At 46.0% G+C, this 24,368-nt stretch overlaps 1 protein-coding gene across 2 annotated transcripts in view; it reads left to right on the top strand.

Moving 5' to 3' along the window:
• The first annotated feature begins 11,483 nt into the window (after positions 1-11,483).
• GAS6 (growth arrest specific 6) overlaps positions 11,484-24,368 on the top strand; it is a 60,254-nt gene continuing 47,369 nt past the window's right edge. The window contains exons 1-2 of one of the 2 annotated variants that reach the window (XM_037806552.1): positions 11,484-11,823; positions 12,225-12,391. In XM_037806552.1, coding sequence (XP_037662480.1) covers positions 11,742-11,823; positions 12,225-12,391 — 249 coding nt within the window. In that variant the 5' untranslated portion in view covers positions 11,484-11,741. Of the gene's footprint in view, positions 11,824-11,857; positions 12,392-24,368 lie in introns of those variants that run through there. The other variant, XM_037806551.1, reaches the window with a different exon arrangement.

Raw genomic sequence — 24,368 nt, 5'->3', positions numbered from 1 at the left:
TAAAATATATACTTGTCATAAACAGAATATACACTTACTATAAAATATTCAAGAGGTACAGTAATACAAAAAAGTATACAAAAGTAAAGTAACAAGTAAATTTCTCCTTCCTTTTCCAGAGGTAACCTCTGCTAACATGTTGGTTTCCCCCAAGTCATGTAGACCCCTTTCTTTACACAGTGGGGTCACACCATAGCCATCACTGGACACAGTGCTTTGTCACCAATGGACACGGCTGTGCCTTCTGGGGGCATTTGCTAGAGCAAGGGTGAGGCCCGTGGGGACCCACGTGGGCTCCGAGAGATCCCTACGGAGTGAGCTGTGGCTCCTTCCTCCATTTTACAATTTTCCCTTAGAATGTGCTTGTTGGGAACAACAATTCAAAGCAGCTCCCCTTGAACTCCTCCTTGGAACCACCATGTCTATAGCTAATCATCAAAAAAGATTCTTCCCTAGAGAAAGGGAGCCCTAACAAGAAGTCATTTTCCCCAGACTCTTCTAGTGGTACCAGGGTTCTTAGGCGTTTCCCTTGAAACTCCGCCTCCGACGCATCTCCCTCCTTTCTGTTGTGGTGAAACATCCCAGCCGTCCAGCTGCTCCCCAGGGCAGCCCTCCCACCATTTCCAGGTACTTCACAAGGCAGAGTCTCCCTTCAGCCAGCTGGGTGGTCCCGCTTGTCTGTCTCCTTTTCATTTTGTACCAGGCCTGGTCTGGTAAGCCTTAAAGGAAACTTTTAAAGTAAATTCCTGGTGGAATGAGGATGGGTGCAAGAAAACCATCATTTAACATTTTTCTTTTCGCCCATGGGCACTTCTCTTGGTTTAATGCGGTGAGGGAGAAAGCAAAAGTTTCCTTGGTGGGCCTGGGGCATTTAAGTCAAGCTTGGGGCTGAGATTACTACTCCCCAGCTACAGCAAAACAAGTAAGATGTCACTCTAATGCCTCAAAATCTTCAATGGCTCCCATACACCTCTAAATAAGGTCAACATGTCTTAACTTGGAATACAAAGCCCCCAAACTTCTGGCTCCAGCCTTCCTTTTCTGTTTTTTTTTCCCCCTGCTATTCCAGAGTTTCTCAACAGAGGCACAACTGACATTTTATATGGGGCAATTTGCTGTGTCTCGCACAAGGCAGGTGTTTGGCATCCCTGGCTCTGCCCTTCTCCCTGTCATTGTCACAAGAAAAATTACTTCCACACACTTCCCAGCACCCTCTAGAGGGTCAGTACCTCTCCTGTGAGAATCACTGCAGGTCGCCATGTAAAACGGCCCAATCAATATAGCCGACTTGGGTGACAGTCCAATCGATACGGCTGACTTGGGTGAGAGTTCAATAAATATGGCCAACTTGGGTGACAGTCCAATAAATATAGCTGACTTGGGTGACACTCCAATAAATATGGCTGACTTGGGTGATAGTCCAATCAATATGGTTGGGTTGTCTACCCTCCCCACTCTTGCTGCACTTCTTCCTCCCACTCCCATCACTCCCAATTTCTTCAAAAGAAGACCATAAATGAAATGCCAAAGGGTTTTAAAGGAGGGAGAGACCATATCTAGACTGAGGGTGGGGAGTCAGCAAAGTCATGGGATGGAAGCGGCATTTATAATCAGCAGCAAAGAAAGTTCTGAGAAACTGATCCAGCAAAACACCCAGTTCAAAATTAATCCAACTTTTGTGTTGAATGCCACACATTACTGTTTATTTTTTTTTTCTCCCTGTTTTTACCCGGTCTGGAAGGATCAGAATCATAAGCTTATGAGTCATAACTTTTACAATTAAGCCTGCCTTAATAAAAGGATGTGAATTTAGACTTTGAGGGAATATGCTAAATCCCTCTGGGAGCAAGGAGAAATGTCTGTCTTCTTGGACAGCCGACTAAGTACACTGCAGAGTTATGTGATTTTTTTCTGCAGCATCCAGAAGTCACCTTTTCCAGACATGTGGTGCTAGGCTGGAGGATTTGGTCCTTTGGGACATTCTTAAGAAGTCTACATTCCTCACATTTTGTTCTATATTCAAATGACATTGCTTTGGGTCTTGTTGGGACATATGGGTTCCCCGAACTTTGTACCATAACTGAAAAGGATTCCAACAAAGATATCCTACAGGTAAGGATGTTTTGAGGTTAATTGGTGTGTATTTTCTGCTGCCCATCAGTGAACATGATGTTGGCGTCTTAGGAGAAAAAAAAAAAAAAAAAAAAGGGAAATGACCCTTAATGAGAACTGTGCTGGGCGCAGGGGGGACAGCAATTCAGGGCTTCCTGTCCTTGAAAGCAATGCCATATTTCATGATGTCACAAGATTCAAATTTTAGGTGTTATGAGCCAAACTGGCACATTCTCAAGCTGCAGGGTATCTGTTCAAGCTTCTGGAATGTACCTGTTTTCAGTTTTGAGCTGGCTGATTCCTTGCCCAGGAAGAGAGAGTAAAAGGGCAGCTTAACTAATGTCAGTAACCCCAAATCACTTGCTTTCTGCTGAAAGGATCCTTGCTGCCATTTCCCCCTTCCTCTAATTAAACCTTGGCAGTGAAAGCAGGCAAACTGCCATGCTGGCTACTTCCTATCTCTGTGGGGAAGGAGAGGACTGATGTGATGGCAGAGTTTTTGCCAGCATGAAAGACCCCTCAGCTGCTTTGGACTAGCCAGCAAGTTCCATCTTTAATATGCATTTGCTATACTGTTGAGAAAATTCAATCCTGTTATAAAGATAAAAACAAATGGGATGGATGTGTGAAGCAGAGGCAGTAGTAAGCTAGTAGCTTGTAAGATATGTTAAGTATATAGGTAGTAAGTTGAGATATATTAAAGATAATCTAGAAGGAATAGAAAATATGATGAAATAATAGTGTTACTTCTAGATACAAAGGGCTGGAGAGACCAAAGCACAGATATGTCATCCCTGGGCTGATGGATCTGTCACCTCTAACCTGACCGCCCACTGGTGACACCCATTCTGGTCCTATTCTGGCCCCACATGTACTCTGCCCATGAAATGGAGTTAAAATCCATGGCTGTCTTCTTGACCAAAAGTGGGAAGCAAAACGAAACAAAATAAAGTCTCAGTGGCTGAGAGATTTCAAATGGAGCTGAGAGGTCACTCTGGTGGGCACTCTTACACACTATCTAGATAGCCCTTTTTAGGTTTTAACGTAATGGACTAGCTAGAAGTAAATACCTGAAACTATTAAACTGCAACCCAGTAGCCTTGACTCTTGAAGACAATCGTATAAAAATGTAGCTTACAAGGGGTGACTGTGATTGTGAAAACCTTGTGGATCACACTCCCTTTATCTAGTGTATGAATGGATGAGTAGAAAAATGGGGACAAAAACAAATGAAAAATAGGGTGAGATGGGGGGATGATTTGGGTGCCCTTTTTTACTTTTATTTTCTATTCGTATTTTTATTCTTTCTGGTCTAAGGAAAATGTTCAAAAATTAACTGGGGTGATAAATGCATAACCATATGATGGGACTGCGAACAGTTGATTGTACACTATGGATGATTGTATGGTATGTGAATATATCTCAATAAAACTGAATTAAAAAAAAAAATCCATGGCTGTTCAGCAGACTAATTGGTGGGATACAACAGAGGCCAGGCAAACTTGTCCTTGAATCTCTCTAATGAACAAGTCTATGTCATTGGCACCAGACAGCTTCTGTCTGTAGGTCCCCTTGTTTGAGCCCCAATTCTGATCTTGGAAACCACACCAATAGCAGCATGGGCTGAGGTGGCCACAAGTGAGACAGGACATGTGAACACTGCGTACCCCAGGACTAGGGTGGTGGGGATCTTCTGCCCACTTGTACCCCATCCTACATGTGTTAACGTGCCCCCACGTCGCACCCCTTACTTCTCATGGTGACCCTTAAACTGATTTGATATCTGTGTTTGACTCTGTGATTCAAGCAACTTTAGTTGGTCTGGGAATCTTTTGGTTCCGTGTCCCTGGGGAGTGTGTGCCTAGTGGTGTAATTGGAACTACCTTTGCATCAAAATAATTTCCCAACCAACATATCTTAACTGATGAGCTGCACCCTTCTCCTCTCCTGAAAAAAATTACTGCCCAAATTTTCTTTGTATTTGATAACGTGGCTTTTGACAAGTGACCCAAATGTTGGTGTGATCCTTGGAGACAACCTTCCCTTCTACAGAGAGCTCAGCTCTCCTCTCCCTTCTCTTCCCCATACTCCCCACCCCCATCCTGGTTTTATCTTTCTAGTCAATCAAATAAGCTTGTTTACAACTGCTTGGGAAAATATTTCTAGCTCTATTAACTGCAAAAGAGGAGTAAGAGTGAGGGGGAGGAGAGAGATGTGACACTTGGCCAACAGTCCAGCTTCCATGGACCAAGCCTGGCTTGGATGACCTCCCCGTGCGAGGCACTAACATGTGCCATCGCATTTCACTCCTCACGATGACCTTGCAAGATGGTTTTCACTCCTTATGATGACCTTGCAAGATGGTTTTCACCCCTTATGATGACCTTGCAAGATGGTTTTCACAGTCCTTGTTTTGCAGGTGAAGACATTGAAGCTTAGAGAGGTTAAGTAACTTGTCCAAGGTCACACAGATAGTGGAGGTAGAATTCAAACCCAGGTCTGGTTGCCTCCGGAGTCCAAAGCCCTAAGCTTCATCGTCTATGCTATACCATTCCTTGCTGAAATGAGGAAGGATCTGTGATGCAAAATAGAATCATCTCTCTCATTCAAATCTCACCCTCTGTGTAAAACAGAAGCAAAACTCCCCTCTGCCAGACTGTCCAGGTAATTGATTGTCTCCTTTTCCGATGTCAGCTTTGCCAATAGAAAGCCTGTGCTGACGTTACCCCCTGCTACCCCGTGGTAAGGTTTCTGAGACCTTTACCAGAAATCACTGGACCAGCCCGCTCACCCCACACCCCTTCCAGGCTGCCTGCAGCCTCCCCTGCCACATCACCATTCCTATCAAATAAGTAACGTGGTATTTCTCAACCTTGGCACTATTGATACATTGGGCCGTATCATTCTCTGTTGCCGGGATGGATGGGGGGGATGTCCTGAGTTTCACAGGATGTTTAGTAGCATCCCTGGCCTCTGTCCACCAGACATTAACAGCACCCACCACCTACTTGTAAAAATCAAAAATGTCTGTAGACATTGGCTAGTGTTCCCTGGGGTGCAAAATGGTCCCCGGTTGAGAACCACTGAACCAATGCAACGATAGGGCTGGAGGTGGTGGGTGTGCTTCCGAGCCATTTTATTTACATTATATTGCAAAAAGATGTGTTAAGCCGCTTCATATACCAACATGAATGCATGTGATGCTTTTCCATTGTGGAAGGTCAGCAACTCTGATTTGTCTCCAAGGGCTGCTTTAAGAAAGTACCCACCAACCCAATGACATAAAATAACAGGAATTTGCTCGCTCACAACTCTGGGGGCTGAAGTCCAAAATCAAGGTGTCCTCAGGGCCCTGCTCCCACTGCAGGCTCTGGGAAAGAACCCTTCCTTGCCTCTTCCTGGCTGCTGGGGGCTGCCGGCAATCTTTGGGCATCTCCGGCTCACAGTGGCACCGCTCCAGCCTCTGCTTCTGTTTCCACATCGCCTCTCTCCTATGTCTTTCTGTCTCTTCTTCCTCCAAAGACACCATCATTGGATTTAGGGCCCAGCCCACTGCAGTATGACCTCATCTTAATTAACGATGCCTGCAAAGACCCTATCTCCAAATAAGGACACATCTGGAGGTTCTGGATAGACATGAACTTGGGGGGGGGGGGTGCTCACTATTCAACCCACTACAAACACCGTGCTAATATCAAGTCTGTGCAATTGTGGCAACAGGGTGTAACTATGTGATTATGCATCCTCTGCAGCTCCTTTTAAGGCATCAGAGCCTCAGTGTCCAAATACCCTTGTGTTATTTACATGGCCCCAGCTTGCCCCCAATCGCCTCACACCACACCTTCAAGCCCCATCTCAGCTTCTTACTTTGTGACTTGATTTCATCAGGTCCACCCCGGTGAGCAATTAAGAGCTGGTCATCCGTCCAGCTTCCTTCTTGCCTGTGGTCCAGGCCCTCCCTCTGGCCAGGCTGCCTTCTTTTCCCTAGAGATACAACCTGCCGAATGCATCTGCTCACTGGGCCCTATTTCCTAAGCCCATTCGTAGCCAGGCCTCTCCTGGTTCCTTCCAGCCCTTCATGAACCACAGACTGATGGTCGACCCATAACAAAGATTTATAGTTACTGTGTTTATATTTAAAATTGTTTTGAAGTGTGTGCAGAGTTATTGCATTACAAAATTTTCTTTTGGGTGCTAAATGAGTACAAAAAGAAGCAAAAGAAATTGCACTTTCTGTTAGGCTTTGCAAAATATATCTTTGTAACAATAATAAAGTTAAAAGTCCACCTGTGGTTTTCCAGTGCAATAAATGGGGGAGACCTAACCTTTCTTCATCCCTTAATCAGAGACAAAGGTTAGCAGCCAATGCTGCGATAAAAAAATCTCTTATGTAGCATGATTTTGTTAAATGGTCTCTGCAGCAAAGAAAGGGGTATATCAAATCCCACAAAACACTGTCATGCATTCAAATCTTTAAAATATACTTCTAGGACAATTTGCACATTTTTCTAACAAATGCTTTTATTGGCTAGAAGAGAAGAAAAAAGTTTCTGGAAAAAAGTTTATTGTTCCAGAAGCGCTAAAATAAATTTAAAGAACAATTTGAAACTTCAGTACTGTGGTATTTTATCTAAACCTCAAATACAAAAAGCTCTTGTAGATAGTGGGCAACTGTTGCTTTTTGTCTGCCCAGCAAATTTTCCTTTTTGGCAGCCTCTCCCCGGGCTGGCAGGGATGTCAATCAAATGGCCCCATTTTCACCACCCAGAGCTAGCCAATCAGAGTTCTCTCTCATGGTGACCCCAGTTTATGAATGGGAACAGGAATTGTGCTAGGTCAATCAGAATTATCCCTGGAATTCTAGCTGGAGCCCTAGGGAAAGATGAACTGTCTCCCCTGGGATCATTAGATGTGAGGATAATGCAAGCCTAGAGAATTGGGGGCCATCTGTGCTGCTCCCCAAAGAAAAGATTAACTAGAGGAGAGCAAATCCCGGAAATGGGCACTCCATTTCTAGCTGCCCCTGAGGTCACACACTAGACTTCTTGTTACATAAACCAATATATCCCCATTTGTTGCATAAGTAACTTTGAGTTGGGTTTCTGCACATGAAATAAAAAAGGATCTGATGAACACACTATTGAAATAACGGAGGGAATGTGTTAGAATTTTAAAGCAGCTATACCTGGGCAATGTCATTACAGGCCTTTTTTCTAGTCTTATATTCCCCTGCATTTTTTATATTTTCTAAAATAATATACATTGCTTTTACAATCAGGAGGAAATTTAAGTGGCTCTTATCTTTTCATGAGAGTACTAAAGTTAAAGTTCTTAAGTCCTTGAATTCCTGCTCGATATGCCATGATAAATCAAATAATTTCACTTTGTCTATACTGAGTTGCAGTTGACTTGTTAGTCATTCTAGGGGGCTGGGTAAGAGCACAGACTGCCCCAGCCTCAAATCACAGCATAGCTCTGCCACTTACCAGTTGTGCACCTTGGGTAACATTCTTAACTGAAGCTGGGCCTCAGTTTCCTTATCTGTAAAATGGAAATTACCAGAGAGCTTCCTTTTAGGGTTGTTATAAAGGTGATGAGTTAGAAACTAACTAGAAGAGAGCATGCCACAAAGTAAGCACTAAATAGATGTTAGCTATCACTATTGGTTACATGTCAGATTGCGAAATGTCCAGAAAAGTCCAATGTGCTAAAACAGTGGTAGGGATGAGCTGCCTGGCATACACAGGCCAAAACTTTCTGAAAATTTTTCCAACTAAAATAGAAGTTTGTGGAAAATACTTGAATTTTCTCATCTTTATGTGCCACGAACAGAGGTAAAAATAATTGTTTAATTCCACTTAAGTGCTAAATATCTCAAAGTTGTTAGATTTGGAATCAAGATTTCTGGGATTAATAAATATAGGCTGCTATGGAAAGAATACCACCAATGTTTCAACCGTTTAAAGTATGTTTTTATGATCTGAAAACCTCTCATTATTTTTAGAAAATTCTTTGAAGACTATAAATTAGAACTCTAGCTCAGCGATTTTTTGTTTTGTTTTGCTTTGCTTTTTGTTAAAAAATTTATTGTGGTAACATATATACAACATAAAATTTCCCATTTTAACCACTTTCAAGTAAACAATTCAGAGGTACCCAATTACTTTTACAGTGTTGTGCTACCATCACCACTGTCCTTCACCAGAACTTTCTTGTCACCCAAACATAAACTCTGTACCTGCTAAGCATGAAATCTCCATCTACTCCCTCCTGCCCACCTCTGGTAACATGTAATTTACTCTCTGTCTTGATGAATTTGCATATACTAGGTATTTCATATCTGTAAAATTATACAATATTTTCCCTTTGTGTCTGGATTCTTTCTCTCAGCATGGTATCTTCAAGGTTCATTCATGCTGTACATGTATCAGAACTTCATTCCTTTTTAGGGCAGAATAATATTACATTATATGCCACATTTTGCTTATCCATTCACCTGTTGATGAACACCCGGGTTGCTTCCATGTTTGGGCTATTGTGAATAGTGCTGCTATGAACACTGGTGTGCAAATAATCATTTTGAGTCCCCGCTTTCAATTATTTTGGGTATATACCTAGAAGTGGAATTACTGGGTCCCATGGTCATTCTATATTTAACTTTTTCAGGAACCACCAAACTGTTTTCCACAGCAGCTGTACCATTTCACATTCCCACCAAAAATGTAAAAAAGTTTCCTATTTCTCCACATCCTCACCAACACATGTTGTTTTCCATTTTTCAAATAATGGAAGTGGGTTGCAAGACATTTTTAAATGAAAAAATCCTTAAAATATGGGAACTTCCAATTTCTGGACAAGATAGAGTGACAGGGAATGAATGAATTTACCCTCCCACCAGAAACAACTAAAAAAACTGGACAGACATATGAAACACATATCAAGACACTGGACATTGGACAACAGATAAGAGTGAACCCTGAGAGACAGGAAACAAATGAGAATGAGATAAGCCTGCTGATTGTTCCAGCTTACTGCTGGAAGGAGTTGTCAGGTTACCAGGCAGCAAGGGAAAACACAAGCAGAGCCCAGTGGACTCCTTGGGTGGCCAGAGAGCCCAAGGCGGCTGGACTTCAGGACAGAGCACAAGGAGAGTACAGGAGAGGAGAGACCTGTGCAGAGAAAGCACCTTGGAAATCTGCAGCTCTCCACCTTCCAGCCACAGACTGGCTAACCATGCATATAAAGCATTCGTTGCTCTGGGTCTAATCTACTGCCCTTTGCAGAGGTGAACTGTCACCTTCACCATTGCTATTTCAGGGTATATAATATAGTACCTGACAATGCTTTCCATTTTTGGAACATATCCAAATTGCCTATTTTCCATTTCTGCCTTAGAACAAATTTTCTGCACCAGTAACTAGCTGGGATAATTTGGTCAGACATTCTCCACTGCTCCCCCTATTGGCTTTCTGAGTTTCCCAGTTATTAAAATCAGAATGAGCAAGTGTATGTGAATACATTTTATTAAACCAAATCTCTGCAATAATAGGAGGTATGATTATTGGGATACTAACTCAATAAAAGGGGCAAGGGATTGGGAATATGGGGAAAGGGAATGAGGTCCAGGCTAAGGAGCTCGGCAGGGCCGGTGGGGATCTCACAGTCTCCATCCAGTCCGGGGCACCCTTACTGATGATCTGAAGCAGTGGACCCAGGAGCCCAGCGGATTATCCCAGAATAATGTATAGAATCTAGTGATGCTCGCCCTTATCTGGATCAAAATGCTGAGAATTGCATAAACTCTATAAACTCCCTCCTCCAAAAATAAACAAAGTTTCCAAAAATAATTGCAATACAATTTCAGGGAGTTTACTGACTCCTTTAAGTCTATTCATGGGCCGCTGGGGTAGATAGAGCACGTAGATATAATATGCAAAAGTTCTAGACCTCTGCCCCACACCCAGAGGGCCCTCTATTAACTCCTTGTGCTTTGAAGGTATAGACTAATTAACTGATTAAAGAGCCTTGTGATGAACGACTAAAGAATTTATCACCCCACCCAGATTTTAAGCCAGTACTGCTCATTAAGAACACCAAACAGGTGAATTAATGTAATAAAAATTCCTTTAAACGCAAGGCTGTTTGCAGGGCTGAACCAGCCGACGGAACTTGCATCACGCTGCCTGCGTTCCCTTCTCTCAGTGCAGTCCACCAGCGCCCTGTAACTCTAGTTCAGCTCCAGTGGCAGAAATGACTTATCTATTAACATTTTAAGTCTTCTTTGAAAATCGTTCACGTGGACATTCATTTCCCTAAATTTAACATACGAATACTGGTTAACACCATCTTTAAACCAAAGACCTTACTCCCACCAGCACCTGCGGGGTGGGTTTCATCCTCCCACCGCAGAAGGCGAGGGGAAACTGAGACCCCGGGATTTCAGTGTTGAACCCACGAGCAAAATGACCAGCTGTTTGGGCCGGTGGTGGGGAGTGACTCGCTGTGCGTTTTCATCATTTGGGGGTGCGTGAGATCTCCGGAACAGGGGTCTCCATACCGCGCCCCTCTTCCACGCGGGGTGTGCCCGGCTCGCTGCGGGCTGTCTGCTCTGGTTTTGTTTTGTTGGTTGGTTGGTTTTTTGCTTATAACTTTGTGAAATATTCTGAGACAAGACAGAAAGTCTTTGTCTCTGAGAATAAGCACACTGTTGCTTTCAGCTTAAACATCTACTTGGGAAACCTCAAGGTTTTGAATAACATTATTAAGGAAAACAGAGACTACACAAGAAAATAAATTAATCTCACTCCCTGAACCCGAAATAAAATTCATTTGGACTTCAATTTACTTTCCCTTTGGTGGGTTTTAAATCTTGAGAAAATGTGTCTAGGAATGAAAACTGGAAAAGAATGTGGTAGATGCTTATTTTGTGGGGGGAGAAGAGGTTGGAAAAGAGGTTTAAATCTTCAAATTGTACCTGGTAAACGGTCAAATTGTAAGTGGTTACGTTATACTAGGGTATTACTTTTTTTTTAATTTAAAAAATTTTACCCCAGCACAAATAAATAAGCTCAGTAATTGATTTGGGAGAATTCCATTCTCCTAGGACACACTAGTCTAACCAGTCAGTGTGTTGAAATCGCCACGCTCTTGATTGCGTGTTATACCCCCCGCCCTTCTTCAATCTTTTGATCTTTCCGACTGGAAACAACTCAAGGGTTTTGCAAACTGATTCAGGAGCTCGGTCCGGCCCCCGCCCCGTGCAGGACGCGCTGTCGTCGGAGGCCGGGACTGCCCCTCGGCGGCCCCCGGGCCCTCCCCGCGCGGGCACCGCCTCCCCCGCGCCGCCTTCCCGGGCCGCGCCGCCGCCCGCCGCCCAGAAACGCCGAGGAGCGCCCTAGGTGCGCTTCCGCGCCGCCGCCGGGATGTGAACTTCAGAACCGATTGGACAAGATGAGAAGGGAGACTCCCCCGCGGCGCCCGCGGCCCGCCGGAGCCTCCCGGGCGCTCTGACCGCGAGGCGCGCTCTCGGCCCGCACGCCCGGCTCCTCCGCGCCGCCGCCGCGGGCGTCCCGCTCTCCCCGCCGCCGCCCCGGCCCCGGCCCCGACCCCGGCCCCGGCCCCCGCCCGCCATGCCGCCGCCACAGCCCGGCCCCGCCGCCGCCCTGGGCACCGCGCTGCTGCTGCTCCTGCTGGCCACCGAGTCCTCGCACAGTGAGTACCGCCCCGCGCGCTCCCGCGGCCCGGGCTCCCCTCCCGGCATGGGGTCTGTCGGGGAAGACCCCCTGCCCCACGCACCCCTCGTACCCCGGGCGGGCAGTGGGGCGCTCCTGCCCGCAGCCTCCGTCGCGCCCGCGCTCCCGAACCCGCCCTGCCGCAGCCAAGAGAGCTGCCGAGACTGCGGCGCGCCCGGGGCATCCCCCGCCGCCGCAGCATCCCCGGGTCAAGGGCGCGGAGCCCGTGCCCGCAGCCGGGCGTGTGAGGCGACAGGCCTGGGCTAATGGCCGTGTGTCCTCTTCTCTTCCCCGGTCGTCCCCTCGCCCCCTGCCCTGCCCCATCCCCGCGCGCTTCTCCTCTCCCCTCCGCGGACGCGCGGGCCCGGCGTGGCGGGGCAGCGGTGCTGTTGCGGGCGCGCGAGGCGGCGCAGTTCCTGCGGCCGAGGCAGCGCCGAGCCTACCAGGTCTTCGAGGAGACCAAGCAGGGCCACCTGGAGAGGGAGTGCATAGAGGAGCTGTGCAACAAGGAGGAGGCCCGGGAGGTGTTCGAGAACGACCCCGAGACGGTGAGCACCGGCCGGGCGGGGGCGCGGGAGGGAGAGGGGTGCGCAGCCTTGAGGCTACCGGGGGCCGCCGCTGGAATCCGGCCCAGCCGGCCGCCTGGCTTGGGAAGGTGTTTGGAGAAGGGACCGTTAGGTAAATAATTTATACCTCGCCACATAACCGAGGCTTGGCAGCAATGGGGATTGTGGAGCGCCTGGGGCACCGGATCCTTTTGAGCACTCCTACACCACCTTGTTTGAGGGGTATACATCTCTACTTGCACTGATGGGAAGACTCTGGAATTCCTCCGGCAGCTCAGGGTGCCCTTCCTCGAGTCCACCGGCGAGTCCCTTATGTGGAAGGACAGTGCCTCAATTCCTGTCCCAGAACTGCTAAATACACTGAAACCATCATGTTTAGAAATGATGAAAGGAGATGTCAGGTGGCAGAGGAGAAAAGCTAATAGGTCATCTTCACGTCTCCCTCCACACCTTTTGAGCCCCCAGTTTTCTTAGTGACCTTAAGTATTGGTGGTTGGAGACACTGCAGTGATCTTCTGGTAGCAGGCCTCTGAAGGCAGCAACTTAAAGAAAATATGCACAACGTAAGTCTTCTCCACCAGAATAAAATCAGGACTCCATTTTTAAAGTGGGAAAGAAATACAATGGTTAAAAACCCCAACAGCTTCCTACCTCCCCTCCTCTTTGCTGGCTTAGACCTCTGGGTGGAGCTGCCCACTGGGCCCCTGGACCTCATCAAGTGGAGATGGAGGGTTTCCTGAAAGAGGAACTGAAGATTTGAATTGTTGCAGCAGCAGATCCAAAAATATTTTGGAAAAGAATATATATAATTGTGTGTGTGTGTGTGTGTGTGTGTGTGTGTGTGTGGTAGGGATGGGGGGCGGTCAGTGTGGAAAGTAGGGAAGGGCCCAAGTGTGTGCTGGGCTCCTTTTACCAAGGTGCTCTTTTAGAAGCAGCTGATGATTTCAGGACTGTGGCCTGACATGTGCTGGCCCAGGACATATTTCTATTAATAATCTCCTTGGAGTATGTGTGGGGCAGGGAGGCTGGCCAACTGCAGTGGCTGCCTGCAGAGGTATCTCTGAAGGGGCTGTGAGATTGTAAAGGAAGAGACAGAACTTCAGGAGATTGTTATTTAAGAACAATGATTGTAGTTAGGACTTGCAGGACTTATTGGAAGCTCTAGGTGTGTTTCTGTTTGGAAGTGAATAATATTGGAAAGTAAGAATGATCTTGGAAAGTGAGGTCAGAGTGATTTCCAGCTGATGTTTTGGAACTCCTGGAATTTTTCTTTTAAAGAATTCTTCTGAGATGAACTAAAAATCACATGTGATAGAAGAGTGGTTCTGTATAACCAATATATACTTTTCTTTTGACTTACGTTTCTAATCTGTTGACTTTGCAATCCCTTTTGGATCTCCTTTTCTGCAAACAAGCTTTAAAACTATTGAATGAACACACCACTGTGCAGTTCTCTTTTTGGCACAATTATTACTGTAACTGAGGTACGATAGAGATGATTGTTTTCTTCACTTTACCCTCAGTGTCAACAACAGCACGGGTTTAGTCTTGTCTCCCTCTGGCAGCATCATGTTGCAATTTCACTGATTTTTTTTTTTATCCTAGCCTCACCTTGTTTCTTTAACGGTGAGTGCTGGTGGCCAATGCATCAGGTATGTGGTAGAAGATCCCTAGATGCTCTAGAGGCCGGCCGTGGGTACCTGGGTCATGCTGGGGGCACTGCCCAATTTGGGGAGTATGTGGCAGGTGTAATGCCTTCGAACTCCCATGCCTAACCTAGAAAATTTTGCCTGTGCTCTTTGGGAGGTGGTAACAAGAGCTGAAAACACCACCCATCTCCACTAGTCCTGCCCTGCTACAGCCTCTGCTTGTCCAAAACTGAAACACCCTACCCTGGCTTTTCCTGGCTGACCTCCAGGTCACAGTTTCTTCCCAGAGTGCTAATCTCCTCTTTGATTTTAATTGCTTTTATGTTTTATTGTAATTATTTATAAATGCAATAGAAGCAGTTTACAAAAATGTGTGAAATGAAGACAAGGGAAAGAAGTATGATCCTATTGCTTTATTGCAATCAATACCTGTGCAAGGGTTTTCTGTTTCCTTGTAAGGGAATGTTTTGGCTCCATCTTGCTTTTTTTTTATTGCACAGTTGAATTGTTTTAATACTGGAGAAAGCGTTTCACTTCCTGGGTCCTTTGCTACGTCTCCCTCAGAAAGCCCTCTTTTCACAATCGGAAGCTTGTAATCTCCTCCTCATAGTAATGCTATCCGCACTTTCCCAGAATTCCAGCCTCCTTTGAAACTCCCATGTCAGAATACAGAATAGCCCTGGGCGAGGAGTTAGGCAAACTGGTTCTAATCTCAACTCTGCTCCAGTAGACCATGGGCTTTTAGGACAGGTGTTCACCATCCAGAGATCCTTATCTTTAGGCCATCCTTCCAACACTGTAGGGTGGAGATCCACTTCTAAAGGGGGGTTGGGAGATACTCAAAACACAATTCACTGCCAGTGCACCTTAGTGAAGGAAAAATCAATATCACAGAGCACTTTTTGAAAGGGGCAGAGCTATGAAATAATCAGTGTGAGAGTTTCTGCCCTCCAAAAATGTTTATACTCTTTCTGGGAAATATTAATCCACACTTCCCTACCTGTGAAATATTTTGTGGAATGAGGCTGATAAGGTGATATAGAATAAAGAGCCCTGGCCTTAGTTCACCAAATACCCAGGATCTGGCTATGTGAATTCAGTGAGTTGTACACCCTCCGTGGGCTTTGGTTTCCTGATATTTAAGAATGAAAAGGTTGCACTAGATTCAGCATTTCCTGAACCGTGATCCACAGTCACCTGCATCCGTATCACCAGGGGGCTTCTTAAAAATGCCAGTCCTCGTCCTCCCAGGGCCCACCCTCAGGGTCTGTGCTTCCACCTGCTCCCAGCCCTGCTGCGCTGGTAAGGATTTAGGATGCTGAAAGCTGATAGCCTGTCTTCCATGTGTCTTGCCCAGTTTTCCTTTTAAGCAAACAAACAAGAAAAGCACCTGCACAACCTCTGGGTTTGGTGGAAAGTGGACAAACACTGCTTGATTGCTCCCTGCTGTCAAAGAAGGGAGTGCTACATCTCCCACCCTACACAACAGTTTTTCTTGTGGTTCCAGACTGTTGCGGTGGAAAAATCCTTAGGGAGCGAAAGTGGGGAGAGCTTGCCCTGGGCCCCGCCCTCTCTGCCCAACTAGCTGGGGAGAATTGGGCAGTGGGAACCCACTCTGGGCTTCCAGATCTCTTCACCTGGGGGATTTCGGAGGTTTGCTCATTCAGCAGGTATCTGTTGCACACTTAGTATTTGCCAACCATTGGGCCTTCCTGCTTACACGTATCCTTCCACATTGGCATTTCTTTCCCGTTTTTTTTTTCTGCAAGGGAAGGTGCCTGGTCTTCAAAATTATTCTCTTTTATCGCAAATAGATACTAAGCGCAACGATTGCATCTCCTTTCCTGGATTCCTGCCAGTTATCACACACCCTGTGGTTTAAATGTCACGGACCATTACTTTGGTTTTGTTAGGGGAAAAGGAGCCTTCCTCAGTGAGCCTAAGCCTCCAAACCCTCCTGCTGCCAAAGCAGTCTCCCTCTGCATTCTGAGGGGTGGGTAATCTCTAACCCACATTCTTTTCAAGCCCCAGGGAGTACAGAGTCTATTCTGATGACAATGCTGCTCCCTCTGCCATCCATTGTCGCCTGTTAATCCTATCGCCCTCCTTATCTTCTTTGATTTTTTATATTGTTATTCTCTCTTCTTGGCATTTTATTTCTGACTCGCTTGTTTTCGAGGTCTGAGGTTAATTCAGAGAGAACTGTGGGTAATTAATCCCTCCACGCTTGTATCTGCCTGATAATTTTCAGAGTTCTTCTTAATGCTTCTCAGTCCCAGCCCGGGTTCTCAGCACAAGTCGCCTTTTTACTTCATTGCTTCCTAAAGCAGATTTAAGGAAGGTTCCTGGCTGCCTGATACAATCTCAGTAATCACTGTTTGCTTCCAGAAAGGATTATGGACAAAAGATTTGTTCCCGCCCCAGATGTGCTGCACAGATACTCATCTGTTGGCGCATGAGGCTCATCTCACAGTGCTTTGTGCTTTAGCAGTTATGGACACGTACTCTCTTTGGTCTGTGACCTAGAGGTAGGAAAAAAAAAAAAAATCAGGGCTGCAGTCTGTATCCCATCCTTACTATTTGAAAGACAAAATACAATACTCATATAATAATGCTAGTGTATTGCCAATACTGCTAATTATCATTGCTATGATGCTACAATATAAATATTGCTAATAGTGTTCTCTCCCTTTCCCTCCCTCCCTCCCCACCCCAGGGCCGCCTTCCCCTGACCCCCTCAGCACCTCAGCTCTCTCAGATATAATGGGACTCTGTGAAGCTGATAAGTTTTCCGTATAAGAGGGCTTTAGGGGTGCAGTCAGTTTCAAAGGGCCATCTCTTGAGCTGCATTTGCCCATCAAGGACATGCGCTTTACTTAGATGACAAGGTCTTTGCGGATGGCTTGGGGAGGGGCCCCCTAATGGAGACTGAAGGCTTCCCCTCAAGCCACCCTGTCAGGTCGCGAGCACTCTGGGGACGCCAGGCAGCAGCCGGGGTGTCCGTGGCCTAGAGGCTCACGCAGGCGAGGACACGCAGGGTCTCAGTCTGAGGGTGGGAGATGGAAGTGGCAGGAGATGAGACCGAGTCACACCTGCAGGACTTGCCCTCGGTGGGGTGGTTTGTCCGGCCAGGCCAGGGAAGGTGACAGCCTGAGGCCGATTTCACAATCCCTGAGCAGCAGCCCAGGATAGTTCTGTCTCGGTAGCAGCCCCTCACCCCCCCCCACCCCCCACAACACACTCTCATTTCTCTTTCTATGGCTTTAGGGGTTAGACCAGACATAAAATCCATCAGGATCGTTAGGAAGTAAAGCAAGGTCTTGTCTTGCCCTGTGGAAGCCCAGTCCTTCCAGCTCCTTTCTCGGGAATAAATCCCTCCTCTCCCAGAGCATCCTGCCTGCCCCCCACCACTCCCCGGGTCGGGCTGCTTTTGCTCCCACACTGACCACATCCAGGACAGGTCCTCAGCAACCCCGGGGGCCCCCCATCCGGCCCTGTCCTTTCTGCCCCAGGGTGTTCGCCACCTGAGGCTTTGAGGAAACTGGTTATGTCAGGCAACCAGGCAACCTGCTGTTGTCCACCAAATTGACTGGCTGGTCACCAAACAGTCAAACCAGTTTTCATCAGAAAGGCTGCTCCCCCTTTTCTCAGGAGGTGCCTCCTGCATAGGCTCTGAAGTTTGCAGATGGGGTTCGGTTAGAGGAGACCTAGACCCAGAGCTCCCTCACCCCTACCCTCCGCTCCGCTGTGACAGGGACCCGTTGCCCGTCTCTATTCCCCCGGGCCATGCACCAGCCCAGCATTTAAAGGACCAAGGGGCCAAGTGCATTTGGGGGTGAATACTTAGAACCCTCCCTGCACACTGAGGTCTTGGGGTCTGCCTTTACTTGATTAGCTCTTGAGGTCCTCAGCCCAGACCTGCTGCTCTTTGGGGTGGGGTGGGGATGCTGAGTGGTGTGTTTTTGATCAGCTGTGGCTTTGAGGAAGAATTTGTTACCTGCCCTCCTGGCTTCCCCCATTTGCCTTTTGTTGTGCCACACTTTGTCTGTGCCTATACATGTGTGTGTATGTATTTTTTTTTATATTTTTGGGAAAGACAGGGAAATAATACAACGTTTATAGGCAATTGGCTTCCTTTTTTTTTTTTTTTCAGAACTGACAATTTAACAGCTGACTACCATCAAAAGATAATAAAATGGTCTGTGAAAAAAAGCATGGGTTACTCATGATTCCTAGACGTGTCCTCTAAGTACATCAGTTAGTATAGAAGGAGAATCATGATCTGGAAAAATATTATCTAATCCTCATAACAGCACACCCTGGGTGCCAGGCGCTGTTCTAAGTACTTACACATATCATGTCACTTTATCCTCAATACAGCCCTATGTAATAGCTACTGCTATTATTCCCATTTCACAGATATGGAAACTAAGGCCCAGAGAGGTTGAGAAACTCATCCAAGGTCACACAGTAAATGAGAAGGCTGTGATTTTGACCATGGCATTTTAACTGTAGAGCCTGCGCTCTTAATCAGCATCCTTTGTTACTAGTGAGGGTTAGTGAGAAGAGCAAGGGATCTGGGTGAGCCACCTGATGCCACCAAGCCTTCTTTCACTCATCTGTCTGTAAACGAAACCATGCCCCCTTAGGTCTGGGGGTGCTTGATGAGCATCCAGCGGAGCGTTATGTTAATTCACATGAGAAAGCATGGCATATACGCAAGGCATTGTTAATAGTATGGTACATCAGGGTAGAGTACAGTTTGAGGGTAAGCATGGTGCATGCAAGCATGTAACTCAAGAAGGAGAATGGGTTTCAGGTATACGGTCTGCGGTGAGCACTTCCCTGCCGGGTTTGCAGAGCAGCCGATACCGACTTCACCAGTGTTGGTGTTTGCCTTTGTGCTTGAGCGTTTCTTACCTGCTGAATTTTGCTAACATGATGAGGTAAGAGCAGAAACCCACATCCCCTGCCCCAGCCTCTTGACAACTGCCAATAGCTGCTGTCCAGCAGTGTCTTCCATTTCAATCTGAAACATTTCACTAAAGAGACAAAGCATGTTTTAAGTCCCCCATTGAAGGTAGAACCACAGCCACCACTCATTGGCCAGGGAGATGGGTGGCTTGAGTGCCATGGTATCTGTCTTCTGGCTGCAGACATGCCGAGAAGCTTGGATAAAGCTGAAGGAAAAAATGGACCAACTATTGATTGGGCACCGGCTAGTCAAGTCTCCTTAGCTTGGTTCAAGGGACTTGATCACTGAGTAGCACAGGCAGTTTGCTTTTGTGGCATATCCCCGTGGCTGTGCATCTCCTGTGCCCTTAATTTGCTTAATTATCTTAGCCAGGCTGAGCACAATGTAGAGATGCAAGGGTGGATGCCTGTGATACATCAGAGGCAGCAAAACAAACCCTGAAACCCAGAGAGCTTCCTCTCCTTGGCTTAGACCCTTGAAGTTGGGTCTTTAAATTGAGTCACGCTTGCTGATGAAGCAGATCCTTTCAAAGGATTTGGAACATGTTTAAAATCATCAGAAAAGCCTGTGTCACAAGATGACATTCAGGAAGCTTTCTTTGAATTCAGAGATGCGCCAAAGATGCACTTAAACTTTTCTTTTATAAGCCAGAGAAATAATCAAGAGCTTTACAATAGCATTTGTCACAGAATTATAGAATTTTGTGGCTGGCAAGAGTCTGAGGCATCATTTAATTCTAGGCTTTTGTGAAACTGAGGTCTAGGAATTTATTTAGGGTCTTGTCCAAGTCAGCTATTTAGTAGGAGGGCTTGGATGAAAACTCTGATCTCCAGACTCCAAGTTTAGCATGTTAACATTGGAGTGATTGACACCTTCCTAAGTTACTGAGTCCAGGTCCAAAGGAAGTGTCTACACAACTTATTATTCTCAGGGAAAACTAAATTTTCCATCAAGATTGTCTTGGGGTCTGCGTTATTCTCTCTTAACTGCTTAAATTGTTAATCCTATACTCTCTTCAGTTTTTAACTTTGCTGTTCAGAATAATCAGAAGATATACTATTTTGCTTTCCTCAAAGAAATAGGAAGAGAGAAGCAGGATAGCCATTTACTTGTGTTACAGACACTCAATCCTCTGGTCACTCAAAGAGGATGAATGACTCACGCGGCCCAACCACCTGTGCAGGGTCAGGTGCTGCAGGACGGAGGACACCTGGGTCAGCAGGGGTCAAGTACAGTGATGACTGGATGACTGCAGGAGCTGTAAGGTGGGTGCTGGCCAGGCACCACTCCCCACCACCACTTCCCACCGTGCTTTCCTTTTCACTTTCTCCTATCACTCATCCCCTTTTCTCATCTCTCCCCTTCTCTCAGACTGACTTCTCAGTATTAGTCAGTGCTGCTGTGATTTCTCAGGCCTGGGGTTAAAATCTGCCAGTCCCTTTGGCCTCCTCTCTCTCCTCCCACCACCGTAAGTAGCCAGTGGCCAAGTCCTAAGACATCTTCCTTGTAGCGTTTCTTGTTATCACTTCCGTTGCCATCCCACGGCCTCTCCTTGGACCCAGGCACCGTCCCATCTGCTCTGAGGACTGCACAGCTTCCTGACTGGGTCCTGCTGCTCCCCATGGCCTCTCTCTTTCTCCATGCATGCTGCTCACACACCACAGATGCTCAAAAAGTCACTCCCCTGTTGTTTTGGGTCAAGCCCTGACTTCCCAGCTTGGCCTGATGGGAAGTTGGATCTTCACTTGCTAACACAGGTCTTCACTTAGAGCCAGCTCCTTGTCCAGAACCTTCTGGGAAGCTCCCTGCTCTGTTCCTTTGCTCCAGCAAAGCTCATTTGTTGAATGTATTCTACATGTTAGGCACCCTGTTAGGAGCTTTCAGAGTGTGTTTTTTATTTAAAGGCCGTGTAATGTAATGGAAAGGCTTTTGAGTTAGAGGCAAGAGTTTGAATCCCGGCTTTGCTCTTGTGTGTTAAGGGCAAGGTAGTTAAATCCGCGGAGTCCTAGTGCTCACAAACGTGAATTGGAGGTAGTAACATCCAATCTTACGTGATCTCTGTGAGAATGAAGTTAAACGAAAGAAGGTGTATTTGTTTCCTAATTGCTGCCTTGACAAATTACCACAAACAAATGGCTTAAAACAACAAGGTTTTATTATCTGATAGTTCTGGAGGTCAGAAGTCCAAAATGCGTCTCAGAAGATTAAAGTCAGGATGCCAGCAGGGCTGTTTCCTTTCTGGAGGCTCTAGAGAATAGAGAAGACTAGGGCTCTTTGCCTTTTCCAGCTTCTGGAAACTGCCTTGGCTCTTGGCTCCCTTCGATCTTCAAACCCTGCAACACTGGGCTGAATCTTTTGCACATTGCCATCTCCCGGGTTCTCTCCTTCCTCCCTCTTCCATTTATAAGGATCCTGTGATTTGACCCACCCAGATAACCCGGGATAATCCCCCATCTCAAGGTCTGCTGATTGGCAACCATCATCCACCTGTAACCTTAATTCCCCTTTGCCAGGTATCCTAACGTGGATCAAGTTCTGGCAGTTAGGACATGGATGCCTTTAGGGAGCTATTCTGCCTTCCACGGAGGTATATAAGGGACCCTGCACACTGCCTGGCACTGGAAATCTCTAAATAAATTATAGCCATAATTTAAATAAAGTTCTTTTTGATTCACATGTATGCATCTCTTTTCTACAATAAGAATTATTTGGCCAGCCTTCTGGAAGGCAGGGCCTGCCACAGTGGGGCATCCAGTAAGGGCTTAATTATTTCTTGACTTCTCTGTTCTGCTTTTATAACCTGTGAGTGACATCCATTGTTAAGCTCTGCTTTTGGCGTGGACAACAGAAGAGATTTTTGAGCATGCGTAGCTATTCATAACAAGCAAGCAAGTGCTGTGAGAAGTGAGGACCCAACAGTCCGAAAGGGCCTTGCTAGGAGAGCACTCGGAGTACAGGATAAAAGGCTCTTTAAAGTGAATTCACTTAAACCAGACATCAAAATTGCATAGTAAAGGTAAAAATTTATCTTGAGGAATGAAACTAAATTATAAAAACAAATTTATTTTATTTCATGTTTTATAAAATTCCTATTATAAATGCATTTAGGCACTAAACTTTTAGGACAAAGAAAGGTTGAATTAAGAATTTTTGGAGGGTGGGGCACAATTTTTCGAACACAATAATGATTTTTCAAAAATCAGCGTTCTTAACATAAATGGGGATATTTTTGCAAAAAAAAAAGTTTAATGGCTTCATCCATATTTCTCTGGGCCTCCTTTATCCTTAGATAACCAGATTATTCTTTTTTTGAAGGAGTCATTCTATTATATTTGAGGATTTTCTCTTCTTTTATAAGTCTAAAATTTTACATGTCAATGACTTTGCAGTGAATGTTTCCAAAAACATTCTTATTGACACATGAAATCTCAACTCCTTTGTTAGATTTATAATTTTATGATTACCATTTTATTTGCACTAATTTGTCAAATTCAGCTTAGACTGGTATTTTTGGTCGCATGTATTTGAAAACTGCAAATAGCAAGAATTTAAACAAGACAGTGCCTTAGAAGAAAAGGGGCAAGCAGTCCAGGGCTGGTATGTCTACTTGATAGTTGTCAGAGACACACACATATTTCTGTTCCATCATCCTGGTGTTTGGCTTTCAGCTTCAATGCCTCCTTATACATGGTGCAAGATGCAGGAGCTCCAGCCATCATATCTGCATTCCAGCCAAGAGGGTGGAGAGTAAAAAGGTCCAACCTCCCCAGAGTCAAGCAGTTTCACATTTCTGCTTCTCTCTTATTGGCTAGAATTTAATGACACGGCCAGCCCAAGTTGGCAAGGGAGGTTGGGAAATGTAGTATTTTAGCTGGGCCCATTGTGGCTCTGAATAAAATCAGAGTTATATTATTTAGGATGAAGGGAAGAAATAGGGCTATTGAATGGCAAGCACAAATCACTGTCATAGGGGGCAGATGTATTTGGGAGCAAATCTTATAAAAAAGAGGTTAATTCCTTAGTGAATATTTCCATGTAATGCTTGTACCTGGCTGGCAAAGGCACTACAGTTAACTATTCTCAGGAGAGTTTCTGCATAGCATGTGTCCTACACAGGCCTTTTCAGATACACTCATGCAATCTAATCTAAATATTTGGTTGAGTTAATAACCCTCCCCTCTGCTTCCCTAGTATCTGCACTGGTCCCCTGTGGTGCCACACATACTACAGCATCATAACCTGTTAACCTGCATCCCTGCCAGACTGACTGTTTAGGGCTGGGGCTGTGTCTTACTCGTCTATATAGGTCCCGCACAGTGCTGGCGCATAATTGGCAAGTAATGAATGTTTTGTTGAGTGAAGAAATTAATGAATACGTATACAGTAGCAGTTCACCTATCAGAAACACAGCCAAGGACCAGTACTCACAGAACAGTCGTCATCAACCAAAGTAGCTGTCACAAAGTCCACGCAGTTTACTCAGAGGAGAGCCCGTGTGACATGGCTCAGGGCCTCTCTGCACACACTTTACTTGGAATTGCTTTATATTCAGTGTCTGGGTCCAAGCCTGGCAAATAAAAGGCAGATAATTAGAAGTGCAGACAGGTGGTTGCTCTCCACAGGTGCATTGATTGCAGCCAACATTCAGAACATAAAGCTGTAAAAACAACACACACAAAAAAGAGGGAGTTAGATCTGCAAAGATCCAGTGTGAAGCGGGCTGAGGTCACCTCTGCAGCCAGCCCCACGGGGTCAGGGATGTGACAGGCCTTTCCCATCTTTCATTTCTGCGACTCGGTGGCAACGCCCAGCATTTTGTTCTAGCAGGAACTCCCTCTGACAAAATAGGCACTTTATTGTTAGCTGAGGAATTGTATTGAACTCTTAGTGTCTGAGGAAGGGAGAGCAACAAGTGAACAAGTCGTTGCCTTCTTTGGGAAAATAATTAAAGCTTGAGCGGTCTGGCTGGTTTTGCTGACTTGCTTTGTCCCTGGGGCCTCCCTGCCTTACAGGACTGGCCCCGGGGGGGTTCTGTGCTGGAGCTGGGCCTTAGAAGCCTCTGGCCTGGGAGACCACCTAGTTCTGGGGAAAGCACGGTTTCCATGTTTCCTTCAGTTATCCTACTTAGCAGCAGAGGAGCCAAGTTTCTCTTAGGTAGGATGCTTGAGACAAGCAGCGGATGGGTAAAAGCTGGTTTTGGAAAGAAGAAAGGAGGACATAAATGTACCAGTAGAAAAAGGTGAACAGAGATGAGTAATCCCAGTCTAAGGGACTGTAAGAGCCCGAATCCAGTGACTTTAATTGTTTGTATGACCTTGAACCAGCCATTCAACCT

This window comes from Choloepus didactylus, chromosome 17 (assembly GCF_015220235.1).
Source record: "Choloepus didactylus isolate mChoDid1 chromosome 17, mChoDid1.pri, whole genome shotgun sequence".
Taxonomy (NCBI): Eukaryota; Metazoa; Chordata; class Mammalia; order Pilosa; family Megalonychidae; genus Choloepus; species Choloepus didactylus.
The sequence above is the reverse complement of the archived record's forward strand: the minus strand, read 5'-3'. Positions and strand labels throughout refer to the sequence as shown.